This window comes from Ornithodoros turicata, chromosome 2 (assembly GCF_037126465.1).
Source record: "Ornithodoros turicata isolate Travis chromosome 2, ASM3712646v1, whole genome shotgun sequence".
NCBI classification, from domain to species: Eukaryota; Metazoa; Arthropoda; class Arachnida; order Ixodida; family Argasidae; genus Ornithodoros; species Ornithodoros turicata.
In genome coordinates, this window is record NC_088202.1 from 44,823,711 (window position 1) to 44,838,019 (window position 14,309).

Here is a 14,309-nt window from a genome sequence, read left to right on the forward strand (position 1 = left end):
CTTATTGTTGCCAATACAGGTCGCGGCATGCTCTGCAATCTTTATCAATTTAATACGGGTACAGTGGAACCCCCGTTATTATGACCATGGTCGTTCCTGAAAATTTTGGTCATAATGCGGAATTGTCATATTAACAGGGGATATTTGCAGGGGGTTCACAGCATTGTTCCCCAAGAGTATGGTCGTAAAGCGCGTATGTCAGATTATCGGGGGTCATATTTACGAGGGTTCACTGTATTTAATAACCGTGACGTGCTTTGTCGGGTAAATGCGCAGTGTTCCATTTTCAACAAAGGCAATCGAATGGTAAAATTTATGAGAGGGGCAGCGGGTACGAGACTGTCTTTTTAAGTCCTTTCGAGGCCACATCTTACTCGCATTGCCACGACGGTATACAGATGTGAAAGCACGAACTCACCAGCTGGAATGATCGTGAAGAAGCAGGGCTCCCTCTGGATCCCTATGCCGTTTTTTCCCCAACAGATGAGAGATCCGTAGTCGTCCTCCGTCTGTGGAACTACAGTTGCCCAGCTGCGGCTGCCTTCGCTGACGACATTCGAGGCCCCCAGATTTTCGCTGGACGTGTTGAACCTCCACCTGAAAGTGACATCTTGCGGGTCGGCTTCTAGCTCGCAACTGACGCGGACCGCTTCCTGCCGTGCTGCGCCGTACACCGTCTTCTGGCCAGGCTTGCACACAGGGGCATCTAGACAACGAACGGGACACTCAAGGGAAGAGGCTGGCCACAAGTAAATTACAGGGTGACAAGCAACTTCTAAAAACTCGCTATATTCGCTCCGTATCACGACGGCAATATTCCAGCCTTGATAGTAGACGAGGAAGAATCCTGAATCATTTAATCGAAGTCGTGCCTCAACAGCGAGAATTTCTAAACGCATACGACGCTGTTTTTTTTATTCCGTGGTAGCGCCGCGAAGCAACTGTGGCTATGAGCGGCGTACAGATGTGGACAGATTGAGATAGGACAGCAGGAAGGAGTGGGGGACAGGGGGTTAAGTACGGGTCCTCGGCCGACATCAGGGGGAACTGTGCCAACATTCGTCTAAAAGGTTCTCGGAAATCAGGTCAGGGAAAACCTGAGACAGCAGAGCCGGTGGTAGGAGTCGAACCCACCACCTCCCATCTGGGCTTCCTTGGCCTCCACACCTTGGCTTCCGCCAACGAGCGGGGCGCCTTAACCCGCTCGGTCATGCCGATGGTACGTCGCTTTCTGCAGTGCGTGGTCGCTCTACAGAACACAGCACAAGCAGCATATTGCCACACTACGAAATCACTTCGAACTCACATCATCCACACCTATACGTAATCGCTGCTAATGGCCGGTCCTTCTCAATCCAACCTACAATTTCGTCAGACCACGTAAAAGACTAAAACTCCATTATCGTCTCTCTTTATACACACAATGTCCGTCACGGACTTTCAAACTGAGGACATTCTGAACGGTCCCGTGGGCCCCGAAACGCTATAGTGCATGTATTTCTGGAGGGTGACATTCCGACAGGGCCACCACGTAGGTTACCTCATTGCGCCGTGACGAACATCATTTGCTCAACGTAGCAATAATGGCCGTCGCATTCCCGTTTCTGTTCTTTTTAAGGGCCCTCGTAATTATATAGCCGAACGGCGGCGTCACCCCTGAACCTCCCCTGAGGACCGCTTCTCTTTCTCGGCATCGATTTTCGGAGAGGAATAGACATGACCTCAGGACCTCTCGTACCTTTCCCTTTCCGGCTGCACAGGAATTTTTGTGGTCCGATTTCGGTTCCAATATCCGCCAATCGGATGGGTCGCCTTCGTGCGCTTCACAAGTACCTTGCGAGTCATCCATTTTGTTCTTTCCTTGACGGTGCAATCAAATAAGCAGGGTGAAGTTAGGACTACAAGCGTTCGTTCGTTCGAAAAGGGCCGTCGATAATTAGGCTCTAAATGGAGCATTAACGGCGGTAAGTTTGAGGAACTGCAAGCTCGGGTCTTGTAATGGAAGGCGCCATCATCACGCAACTCATTAGTAAGAATTGCGTGAAGGAGGTCGCGGCGAATGGTGACCGATAAACATCTAAGTGGATTCAGAAATGGATGAGTGTGATTCGGGGAAGGAAACGATGAGAGATGGATGGGAGCAAAAGACACGTTGAAATTTTCATACCAGGACTTTTTATTTTATTCTTTTGTACGCGATAGCGCCACGTATCTGTGTTTGAACTACCGTGAGCAGTACAGGAGCAACAACTTTTAGAACTGACAAAACCTGCGGTGTGGCCGAGTTAGTAATGGAATATACACTGTTTCGAAGATTCGAAGATTTCGAAGGCTGACTGCAAGTAAGCTTAGGTTTGTCTGTGGATGCGTGAGAAGAACACCACCACACTTTTCCACGAAGTATAACACGCATTAATCCGATCTCTTTCCTCATCAGTCACATCGGCCCAACCAGTTAAAACCGCTCTGCTGCTGTTTTAGCACGATAAAAAAACCTCGCTAAAAAGTAACTGAACAACTTAGGACCAAAGAACACAAACGAAGAGTTACACATTAATTATTGTTGTGGATTACTGTCATGATTCAGACTGTCGTAATGTGACGACAGAAAAAGCATTTTAGGAGAACGAAGTTGTTTCGCGCGCTGCAACTCCGTATAACTCCGTATAACTCCGTATTATGACCGGCAGTGCCATCAGACATAATTTGTTTTTTGTTCAGAAACTAGTGTTCCAAAAACCGTTTTCAAAAGGCACAGCATTTCATGTAGAAGGTGTATGTCGTTCTCGACCTTTAATCCCTTGCCCTCTCGTTGTTCACATCCACCATTACACTCGAAGAGGGAGACGGGAAAAGGAATCAGTTTCAGCTACCGTGAGTCGCACGCACGTAAAACGTATCCCTCAACTACGGAACCCGCCGTGCTCTGATTGGCTGGTAGTGAGAGGGAGTCAGAATCGGGAAGCATCTGTGGTTGCCTAAGCTTCATAGCTTGCACACACGCAATAAAAAAACAAAAACAAAAACGAGTGTCTAGACTGCAGCTTGATTAATTCACCTCCCTCCTTCCTCAACACCTTGTGGCCAACCCTTAATGCCCCACACGTCAGTTCCACAAGACTCCTTACGCCCGTCCGACGTTTATCTGTGTCTCGTATTATCCGTGTGTAGCAACCTCGTCTGCGACGTCTCTTAGCTACCTCGAACATATTCGTCAGCTAATCCTTCGACGCTGCGGGGTGCTGACCGCGTATATCTATCTAACTTGGTCTCAGCGCAGCCACGAAATCCCTCTTGGACACCGGTGCGCACATGACCTTTCTGCTGAGCCACCTAGACTTTTCTCGGTGTAGGGGTCAAGACCTTCATTTTTTTCCCCATCATCAGCACCAATTCTATTGCGTGTTTCACTAAAGCTACCTCTGTTTGCATGATATTATGTAAACCTAAGCTATATCGTCACCAGATTGATGTGTGGAACCCGCGCTGTTTCTCTGGCGGCTCTATCAATGGGGCGTTCCACCAAGCGAGGGTAGTTTATGTGGCTAATTTCGAGTCCCTCGCCCTCTGTAAATGGAGTAGTAACCTTCCTCTAAATTAAAATGTTTCCACCGCGAAGCGACAGCGGCTATCAGCGATGTAGAGACGTAGACAGATGGAGGACCGGGATATGGGAGTTTGCATGCGCCCTTAGCACTGTCATGCCCGCACTTGTCGATAAAATGCGGGGAAAAACCTGCTTGATTAAGGTTATTTGCGACAAATTGATTGATTGAAAAAAAGAAAAAAAATGAAGATGTGGGTCCCGGCAAAGTCGGGACAAGTTACTTCAGCGCACGTCAATAGAAGAGGAAATTGAAAAACAACAAGGCATAATCCCAACGGGAAAACGAAATGGAACCCCCCGAGCAACATGCCGCCACACCGGCACGACACCACCACCACCAAAGGTGGTCATGAGGCATAACGAACAGGGGCGCCGGAAGGTGGGGGCAGAGGGGGCGGTCGCTCCCCCCTGAGTTTTCGGTGCCCCCCCCCCCCCCCGAACTTTCGCTCTGAGGGTCCCGCCAACCCATTTTTCATCGGATTGCATGGACCTGTCGTTTCTCTAATATGGCTCCTCTGGGTTAGGTTAGGTTGGGTTAGGTTTGGGCTCGCCACCCTTGCCATGAGGGACTTCCGACCCCCTCATAACGAAACAAACAGGGGTCAAGTAATGGGTGAGTTCAGTTACTTCAAAGTTCATCCATTCAGTCAGTTCAGGAAACAGGAATGCAAGCTATGTGTAGGAAGACGGCTTCCATCGTTCGCGAGCCTCTTCCTTTCCTGCCTTGGTGGCGGGCAGAGCGCGTAGCACACCTATCCACACATGCACGTGTGTGTCCCGTGCCTCCTGCTTTGTTGTTCCTCTGTCTACCACAGCGCTGAAGCCGAGCACTACAAGCGTGCGCCTCTTCACAGCCGCACCTATGATAATGAATATGTGGCTATGTGACACCAAAAGATTATTCTTATCTGCGCAGCGTTCGAACGACTTTCCAGATGCGTCGAAAGCGCACTATCATTTCGATGACCCGAACAGTGACCTACGCGGCGTGAGATAAGCACCACGCAACACGGTGTGATGCGGGAAGTTCAAACGCGTGTGGGTTTCTTGCGGATATGTTATCTCTGGAGAACTTCACTTGGCAGTGCTGCACGACAACCTTGAACTACCTGTCCACCCCCTACGCAGTCGCAGTTTCCAAACATTGTGTTGCCCTGAGACGCCACGGTTGTTCGCCTCTGCGGTTGTGTAGCTGTGTAAAATTTGTAGTGCAGTATTTGCCTGTAGTGCTCCACAGACGTCCTCCCACCGCATGTTGTTCAGTACCGAGAGAACGGTGAGTCGTGGCACGTGATTTATTTGTCGTCAGCGTACAGCCCTTATTCCGAATGATGTTGCTTCTACGTGTACGTTCGTTGATGTTACCAGTGTTTGCAGGGAGTTGCTGAACGGAACGACATTTCTCCTGCAAATGTTCAGAAGCGGGAATTGATACATCAATTCGACTTTTCAAACGAAATGCAGGAACCCGTTCCGATGAACACAAAGGCTGATTGAAGGAATTTCTGACAACATTCGTCGCCCGTTAGTGATTGCTTTTTTGAGGCGACGAAAAGTTAATTCTTTTCTCGCAGAGCGGGTATACTCACAAATGGCATTTAAAATTACAAATTAGCTTGAAAGGGCTTTCTTACTTGCATATCTGTTCAAAATTTTTGTTATGCTGCTTTAGGAAGAGAATTTGGTCTTTTCCGCTGTAGGACACACTTGCGGTAGTAAAGCGTGATACGCGTTGTTTCAACTCGTTACGCCGGGGTGATCCTTTCCGCATACGCCTTTACCGCTGATTATTTGGAAATCATAAGGTGCTGTTCATATGATGCGCTGCTCCGGATGACTCGAATAACTGAATAATCGGAGACCCCTCATGAATGAAACTTTGCGTTTGGAATTACAGGCTGGGAGCATGACACAATGACAGAGAAACAGTTGTACAATTCGCGTAGAACTGTAAAATTAGACTGCTGTGATCTTGAGGATCTAGAGCATAACCTTTCCGAATCACACTTCCAGTGTCTCTAAATCACCTGGAAGCTCGCCCTCTCACTACCTGCGTTACATGGACGGATACGCTGCCCCAGTCGACTAATCGTTGAAATCGACTGGCGACGGTTGACGTGACTATGGGCTAAGGCGCATTATAGAGCTCTGCAGGATTCAGTCGGCTGATCCTCGACTGAAGCGCGACCCTCGTCTTTGAATTGTAAAATTGAAATTTAGAAGCGTTATACACAACTTTGCCATCGCGTGAATTCTTTTACTTCGCAAATACTTTTGCGGCGCGCCATTCTTTTCATAATCAGCCAGACGTCACTTTTATGCTTTTGGAGGTACTATAGTTCACCATAAACGTACTGCGTGGAAATCCGCACCGCCAGCTAGTATTCTTCTTCCTCCGTCTCTGCCCGTCATCCACCTATTCTACTGTGAGGTGAGGGAGGACGAGGCATCCAGTAGCGACGTATGGGAAGTGGCCGTGGAAGTGGATGAGTAAGTAGACTGACGTGGTTTACATGGCGGAGTTCAGTCTACATATGTCGTCTAAACTACCCAAATCTAGCGACTTATCTTTACTGTGTCAACTTCTCGTTTAAGTCGATATAGACCGGTTTACGTGCAGACGATATAGGTTGATAGACTGTGGACTATGCAGAGTCTCAAGCAGCCAGAGACACTTTGACCGCGAGTTTTAGAGCCCTATCACTTCCATGTGGCCTTCCAGACGAGACTTTGTACCCAGCCACATCCGTAGCAAAGCTCGAGAGGCGCTCCTAGCTTTCGCCTCATCTCTGGGTCTGTGTTGAACGCTCCCCTTCTCTATCCTCCTTCCTAGTTTGTTTCTCTCTACTTTTCTAATTTCTCATTTCATTACATCTCTGATCCTCTCTGTCTTTTCTCTTTTACTCCCCCTTTCACAAAGGAGTGAAACTTGCCGCCCTGTCTCAGCCGGCAGACCTCACTCCTCTTCCTTTGAACATCATACCACGCACGATAAATATGCCTGTTGAGTTTAGTCGACTTATGTCGTCTTCATGTAAACGCAGCTACTATGTCAAAATTTCTTGGTCCATCCCACCAATCCAGCCCACCAACGCTCTGCCCTAAAAGCTCTTCTAAACCTTTTGGACATCGTATAGGACTTGGGTCCTCACTCTGAGGAGACTCATAATTCAATTTCACCACATTACCGCAGGCAATGGGGTAGAGTATGGATGGGCGATGAAACTCCCCAATCGTCATTTAAATGAAGTTGTCGTAGTTGCATCAACACTCAGAGCAAACTCACGGGGAAATATGAAAACGTGATTACTGGGTATACGGCACAAAATCCTGCTGTGCATTTCGCAGTGCAACTAGCTGCATGCAGTGAATGAAGAACATGAAAAACAATAACGTTTCTTGCAGTTGCTCGTTATTCCGCCATTTTCATCGGGTCTCTACATGGGGAACTTGATTTTCTCTCTCATATATATATGAAGTACGTAGCACTGGTAACCGATTGATCAAGACATAACCGCCTTCCGAGACTGGGAGGTGAATCGAGCGGGAACTTCCCGTTACTGGCTGTAATGCACGACTGTTTTCCCGCGTTGTCGTCAGATGCTTTAAGGCAAATGCCGGCATAGTTACCTAGGAAGTCGGCCCAGGTGGTGCTCGCCGAGTATCATGCCGTCGCGCGACACAGGCAGATCACTCGGCAAACACTTGGTCTGCTCGCGTGCACTTGCATTGTACTGCGGTTTAACAAAAGACAAGCCACTTACATCGGACCTTGAGGTTGACCGGGTTACTTTCTCCCTGTCCCTCGGTGTTTGTGGCCGTGCACGTATACCGTCCTCGCGAAAGGCGGTCCACCTTCTGGAGGACGAGCGACTGATTGCTCACGATGATGCCCGCCGACGTGTTTGTGACCAGGTCTTTGCCTTCGAACCGCCAGCCAATTTCGCTCACCCAGGGGCTGGCGCGGATATCGCACTCGAAAAACACGTCGTTCCCTTCCTGGATGTGCTGGTGGCGCAGTTTGCTGCCGAGTCGAAGGTTCAGCTGGGGAATGTCTGTAGAACCAAGAGAGGGCATATTATGACGACAATGTTGATAAATTAGCGTTAATCTCGTAAGAAAGGCAACAAAGCAGACGCGAGTATGCGTCTGGAGCGATTAGATGGGATGCAAGACATGTTTGGTTTATAAAGACGGTGCAGCGAAGTTTTCTAGAACAGTCTGGTCTGCCAAGGTCTGCGTCACCTTTGGGACTTCCTGTCATCAACAGGCCTCTCCACCCTGCTTTGATTACCGGACCCCTTATCATATCCACCATCATCTCTCATCACGTACAAGTGGCACTGGGGCAGCGCCCAGCCTGCTGGCCGGCATCAGCCCCGTCTCATCATCGTATCTCTATTTTTGTGTGTGTGTGTGTGTGTGTGTAGAACAGTCAGGCTCCATAGGCGCAGCTACGTTTCCCATTTAGTTATTTTCTGCCCCTGTCTAACCAAGATAATCCCCAAAGTGGAGTGGATGCTATATCCCCTCAGGGAATCTCATTGGTTTTATCACATGACTATACACTTCTACCGACTTCTAATGCCGTTCTAGCAGTCACCTTGAGATCTTTGGAACTGTAATCGTCATTAGCTAATTGTTTGTCTCGCTGTGATGGCGTAGCAGGCCATTTTTCTTGTCTGTATTGGATCAATACAGCAAATGGCATCCTGGCTTCGCTGGGTCACAAGGACTTCTAGTTTGCAAGTAAGCGGAGAGGTAGAAAATGCGTCGTATAGGCGTTGTGCAGCGCCTATATAGGTGCGCTGCTGCTCGTTCCCCTGGCGGAGAAACTGGGCAAATGCTTCGGGAGACGTTCAGCGCAAGCAGACGACGCTGCGCCCATTTGCATTCATGTTTCTTGCAAGCGTTCCCGTAGGATTGTTTCATATTAGATAGAGTGTGTCCAGTTTTCGAGCAGGCGCTTCTTCGTAAGGCTAAAACGTGTGTAGTTTTTATTACATAACTCACTTGTCGTTGTTGGCATTCAGGCAAACCACCTCAATAGCTTGACATGCAGCGGGTTGCAGCTCGCCCGATGTTTCTGCATTTGTCAAAACTCCTGAACCCGTGTGAAATTGTTTCTTTTTCAACAACAATCCTGGGCTTTCGCGAGTATATGATTGCTGGGTTCACTTTAATTATTTCAAGATTGGTGGGCAGACTCGTTGGGAGATCCAAGATTATTACGAAGGCAAAGAAGGCTCCTTAGTTTCCCTTCCCATTGATACTGATAAAGTGGAAACAATGTATTTACAATAACAATATGATTGGATGGCGCTGTTTCGTGGCGCTCGAACTTAACTGGGTCTCTGAGAAAGGAAGATCGCACTTATGTCTAGAGGGGTAGTTTAAGTATTTAAAGAGTCTGAAACATTCACATAATTTAATTTAGAGAGAAAAAAAAAAAAACACAAGCTTTCGGACGGGGACCTGATGAAGGACGGACTCCGTCCGAAAACTTTTTTTTAAAAGTAAAATAAGTTATTTGAATGTTTCAATCTATTTAATTACTTGTCTTATTCACCTGTAAGTGCTAGACTTTACTCATTTTTGCCTATTTGTTTCTAGAGGGGGTAGTTTAACTCTTAGAATTGTCTGTAGCACGCGAGAATGTGAGACCGTTGACTTACACTCACAGTCTTTTGCGTACACTACGGCAGATTGTGCTAATGTCACGCGATAATCGAACTAGTGCGATTAACTGAGCTAGAAAAATAGAAAAAAGGTCACTCTTTTCACAACGCGTCACTTTAGGCAAAGGCGAAGCGCAACGTGCGCTTACTCGAGCGACAATATTCGTGTGTAAAATTCTCGCAGATGCGACGTAAAAATGGCAGTGTCCCTCTGGGCCATTTGCAAAAGTTCCAGGGAGCACCGAGAGCAATGGGAGAGCGTGCGGGGAAATGCGGTGCAAAACGGCAGCGGCGGTGCATACACCAGTACAACGACGACTATCGGCGACGATCTATCGTTTTGCAGTGCATTTCCCGGCACGCTCTGCCAGGGCGCTGCCCCCTGGAACTCTTTCAAATGGGCTATTGCAATAGTACAAGGTGACGGACTAAAAATGCTATGTCGACTTCGTTAACTTTCGAGTTCAACTTGCCAGATTAGATCGATTTACGCGTGCCGTCCTTTACATTTCATTGCGACCTCTTTACCAACCTTCTCATAGCGTATTGTTAGCTTTGCTGTAGACTTTCTAAAAACTCTCTGTAAAAGTACTAGGTTTGACGCCTTTCTTTTTGCCGGATAGCTAGTCCAGCAGCATATCTTCCGATTTTTATTGTGAATTACTCACTTGGACTTGCAAAAAAAAAAAGAAAAAAAAAAGAAAAGCGAGTCAAAATAAGATATGTCAATCGCCAAAAGAACAAAATCGCAAGATCCTTCGCATTTTACCACTTTCGGTGGCGCACACCTTTCACACAGTTAACCCAAATTTTTCACCACAATGTCGAATTCTCTTTCTTTCACAAGAAAGAGAGTAAACGATGCAGACCGTAATTCGCAGCTGCTATTCATGCTAAGGGCGGTACGGGAGGCGCAGTTCGGAGGCGTATAGGGTGCTCGACAAATAAGTTAATGATAATTAATGGAGAAATTCGAACACCGTTGATTTCCGCAGAAATAATTTCCAGCATGTCATTGCGTGTGGCGAGAAGCATCCAGAGTCTTTTTTTTCGTGAAACAAGGTGATGAACGAACACGGTATAGTTGGATCGCTCCTTGTGGATTCGCCTGCCTCCCAATGCAGCTGCCGCGTACGACGCCCAGCACGTTTGTGCTTGTCTCATGCATGTCGGCGCGGCGGTCCCTCTGTACACAGCATATGTCGCCAACTCAAGAGCTGCAGGCACAGGGGTGTACCTCCGCCAGCAGGGATGTAGTCCGCAGATTTAGAGTGGGGCATACGAGAAGATGGTGGACGCCGGGGAGATGGGAAAGCCGATTCACATTTTTTTGTTAGCGCGAATATTTTAAGCGTCTGCTTTAAACGTACGAGGGTGGTTCCATAAGTTTCCGGCCCGGCCAACTTTTAATAGTCATAGAGACGAAACAAGTGTATCACTTTTCGACATAGTCACCCTTAACTTCGATGCACTTTTGACACCTTTCAACCAGCATTCTTATACCCTTGAAAAAATAGTCCGAAATATTGTCCCCAAAATGCTGGAAAACTGCCTCTTGCACCTCACTATCGTTTTGAAATCTCCGTCCTCTGAGATCCCTCTTCAAGTTTGAGAACAGGAAGTTGTCACTCGGTACCAAGTCTGTACTGTAGGGTGGGTGGTGGATTTCTTCGAAGCCGCACTCCTTCAGTTCAGCCTTGGCAACAGAAGCCGTGTGGACAGGGGCATTGTCCTGGAGCAACCGGACACCTCGACTCAACCTGCCGCGCCTCTTTTCCTTGATGGCGTCTCGCAGTCGGTGCAGGAGTGACGCATAATAACTCGCATTCACTGTGGTGTTCCTCTCTTCGAAGTCGATGAGGAGGATCCCGTGACAATCCCAAATTATTGTTGCCATGATCTTCTTTGTGGATTGTGTGACCTTGGCTTTTCTTGGGGGTGCTTCTCCTGGTTTGCGCCATTCCATCGACTCCTTTTTCGAAAGGGGATCATAGTAGAGCACCATAGTCTCATCCCCTGTGACAATTGATTTCAATATTTCTTCTTCGTTCTCTTGACAGAGCTCCAAAGCCTCTTTGGCACAGACGACGCGCTGTTGCTTTTGAACTGACGAGAGAAGTCGTGGAACCCATCTCGCACTGACCTTTCTCATGTGAAGGCCCTCGCCGATGATGCGAAAAACGGTTGTTTTGGAAAGCCCTAGCCTTTGTCAGATTTCCTTCACCTTCAGACGCTTGTCACTCAGCGCTTCCTCCTCGACAAGAGACAAATTTTCTTGTGTCACCACTTCCACTGGACGACCATCGCGTGGATCATCTTCAATGGACTCTCGCCTCAGTCGAAACTGCGTAGCCCAGTCTTTTACCGTTGTGCACGACGGAGAGGCTTCCCTGTACACGTTGTCCAGTCGCGCTTTAATTTCTTTAGGCGAAAGTCCCTCTTTTGTCAAGAATTTTATCACAGCGCGGTACTCGATTTTTTCCATTTTAACTGAAGAGTGCGCCCTTGTTGTTTGAAATGCCGCTCTCCAACCGACAAAAGCATGGAGAGGGTTGAGGGTGGTGCTCCGGCCCTCCAACAGATGTCGCCACGCGTCCTTAATCGCATTTTCAAATTCGCGCGCATTTTCTACCTCGGGGCGGAAACTTATGAAACCACCCTCGTATAAAAATGTGTTATAAGTAAGTCGTCTCCGACGAGTGTTCTCGCAACATGAGCAGTGGACATGCAACAATCTGAAGCGTGCGGGCGCACTACGTTGTGACTCAGAGGCGTCATGCGCCCGCCTAGGCCAATCACAGACTCCCTTAGAATTGTAAGCGGAGTTGTCTTGCAGGGATTGACTCGTCCCGAAGTATAGTTTATAAAGCCTTCTTTCACGCTTCAATATTTTGTGTGTGATAGACATACTCGGTTAACGCACAAAGACAGAACAGAAGCGAAGAAAACCGCAGGCCATGTTATAGAACGATGGATTGGAGGTGCAAAAACTCCCCAATCATCATCATCAAATAAAGTTGTTGTTGTTCACATAACGGTAGCCTCATGTAGCTCACGCACGAAGCTTTTAAACCGCGTTTATTTCTATTTATCTTATAGATAATCTTACATTCAGTTTTTCTACAAAGAAAAATGGCAGTCGTCGAAAAAAGCCAGACTGCGGCGGGATTTGAACCACGCATCTCTCGATTATCGGTTCAGTGCGTTGACCAATTCGACCAAACTGGCATCCGCTTTCCGACGACTTGCCTGGGGGACTCATTTCACTGACGCCACACGCGTTCACTCTCACGCTCTCTTCTACAGTTCTCCTCCTTTCATACACACATTCACACGACACCAGGTACCTTGAAGCTTCTGTTGTGTTTGTCCCTTTGTACGTTCTAGCATCAGAACAATTACTTTCCATCATGTTTCTACGAATCTTTTATTTTTAATTTGTTGAGACTATTGTACAAATATCATGGCGTAATCTGGTAAAGTCTGAGGCACACGATTTATCCATACTAACCTATACACAGTTACGCACTTGTTCGCCTTGTTACAAATGGCGGATGGACCTTCCCTCCAGTCTCCACACCCGACGTTGAAGGACCTGTGCTTGCGCATACGGAAGTGCGGTTGCCTCTGCAGTGCGCAACTAGGGTTCAGCGCCTCTGCAAACTGGGCGCGCTGTTCTTGGCAGGACGTAGTAAGTGACAGATTGCAATACGCCTTAATGAGCTTAGCACGAAGTTCGCGGCTAAAGCCTGCTAGGAACGTGGTCGTTGATCTTCCGTCGTCGAGGTGTCTTTGAACAACCTATATGGCGCAGCTCGATGACGTTGAGAAACGGCGATGTGAAAGATGACCCGAGGAAAGTGACGCCCATTTACAAAGACAGCAGATAGCGCTCTATGTGTACACCTATATCGCGCGCTTTAAAAACCTGGCTTCGTCGTCGGGGATAGTGCCAAACACGTTCTAATGCGGTAATTTTCAAGGTCGTCGTTGGAGGTAAATTCTTTGGCTAAAATATCTTTAAAATGCTATTAACTTTTTGTCGAAAGACTTTCAATGATTTGTGAAATTCTGTAATTTTGGGCTCCTGCACACGTTTCGATGGGACTGTAGTGGCTGAACATTAGATACTGACGCGCATGGAGGGATCAACTTGTTTCAAATACTTTTTGACACCCCTCTCAACCCCCCTGCACTGCCGCCTCACCCCTTGCTTGATCTTGTACTCTCTCCGTGACTTTTCCACGCCTTCCCTTCGTGCGCACCTCTCTCAGGGTTGAAAAAAACTGCGGATATTTTAAAAATATCCTCTCCAGTGGGCTTGTTTGGGTCAAACCCGGATATTTTTGGAGAATATATACAAGGCTAGAAATGTGACACAGAGTAAAAACAAATTTGTTTTGCTGTTCTTGATTTCAGGTGACCTCTCATAGTTCTGATTACGGAACTGCCTGTCCCATTGTCCCAACATTGTATCAGGTTCTGTTGTTTTCAAAAAAATGGTGTTCCATGCACGCGTGGTTGAATGGTGTGGATCCTACACGCCTGGATTAGCTGTCGTGTTTCGGCGCAGTTCAGTTACAGTGCCTCCACGAAGCGGAAGAAACTCTCTCCCTGAATGGGCAGAAGTAGAAGAAAGCGGGGAAAGAGCTAAATCTAAAAAACTGTGTGGGTAAAATTAAAAAAAAAAATCCAAACAACGCTGACCTCTCTTCACATCATCTGCTGTCATTGCCATGGACGGACCTACGCGTTACCGACGGTGGTAAAGATGCCGCTTGGAAATAAAACTGAATCAGCCACAACTGAGTGCTCTCGTGACAGGAGTGCACATTGTGGTACCTCCCTCTGTAAGAACATTCTTGTGGAGTATGCAACAACAACTGTCACTGCATAACGACTCTCAGAAAACTTTCTCCGGTTCTGAGTCTGAACTGTCTTTCTAGACGAAGAAGAGAGAAACGGTGATGTATACTTCGACGTTTCCGTCCTCCGGTGTTCCTCCGAGAGTATAGAGTAGCGTT

General features: G+C 47.6%; 1 protein-coding gene and 1 long non-coding RNA gene across 3 annotated transcripts in view; one reads left to right on the forward strand and one right to left on the reverse strand.

The window, feature by feature from the left end:
• The window catches only part of LOC135385347 (hemicentin-2-like), a 527,311-nt gene that overhangs the window by 34,667 nt on the left and 478,335 nt on the right, over positions 1-14,309 (reverse strand). The window contains exons 6-7 of the mRNA XM_064614626.1: positions 7,372-7,662; positions 419-706 (exon numbers count right to left, since the gene is read on the reverse strand). Coding sequence (XP_064470696.1) covers positions 419-706; positions 7,372-7,662 — 579 coding nt within the window. The remainder of the gene's footprint in view (positions 1-418; positions 707-7,371; positions 7,663-14,309) is intronic.
• The window catches only part of LOC135385349 (uncharacterized), a 279,985-nt gene continuing 270,340 nt past the window's right edge, over positions 4,665-14,309 (forward strand). For both annotated transcript variants that reach the window (XR_010420389.1, XR_010420390.1), the window contains exon 1: positions 4,665-4,883. This is a non-coding gene — a long non-coding RNA (uncharacterized LOC135385349). The remainder of the gene's footprint in view (positions 4,884-14,309) is intronic.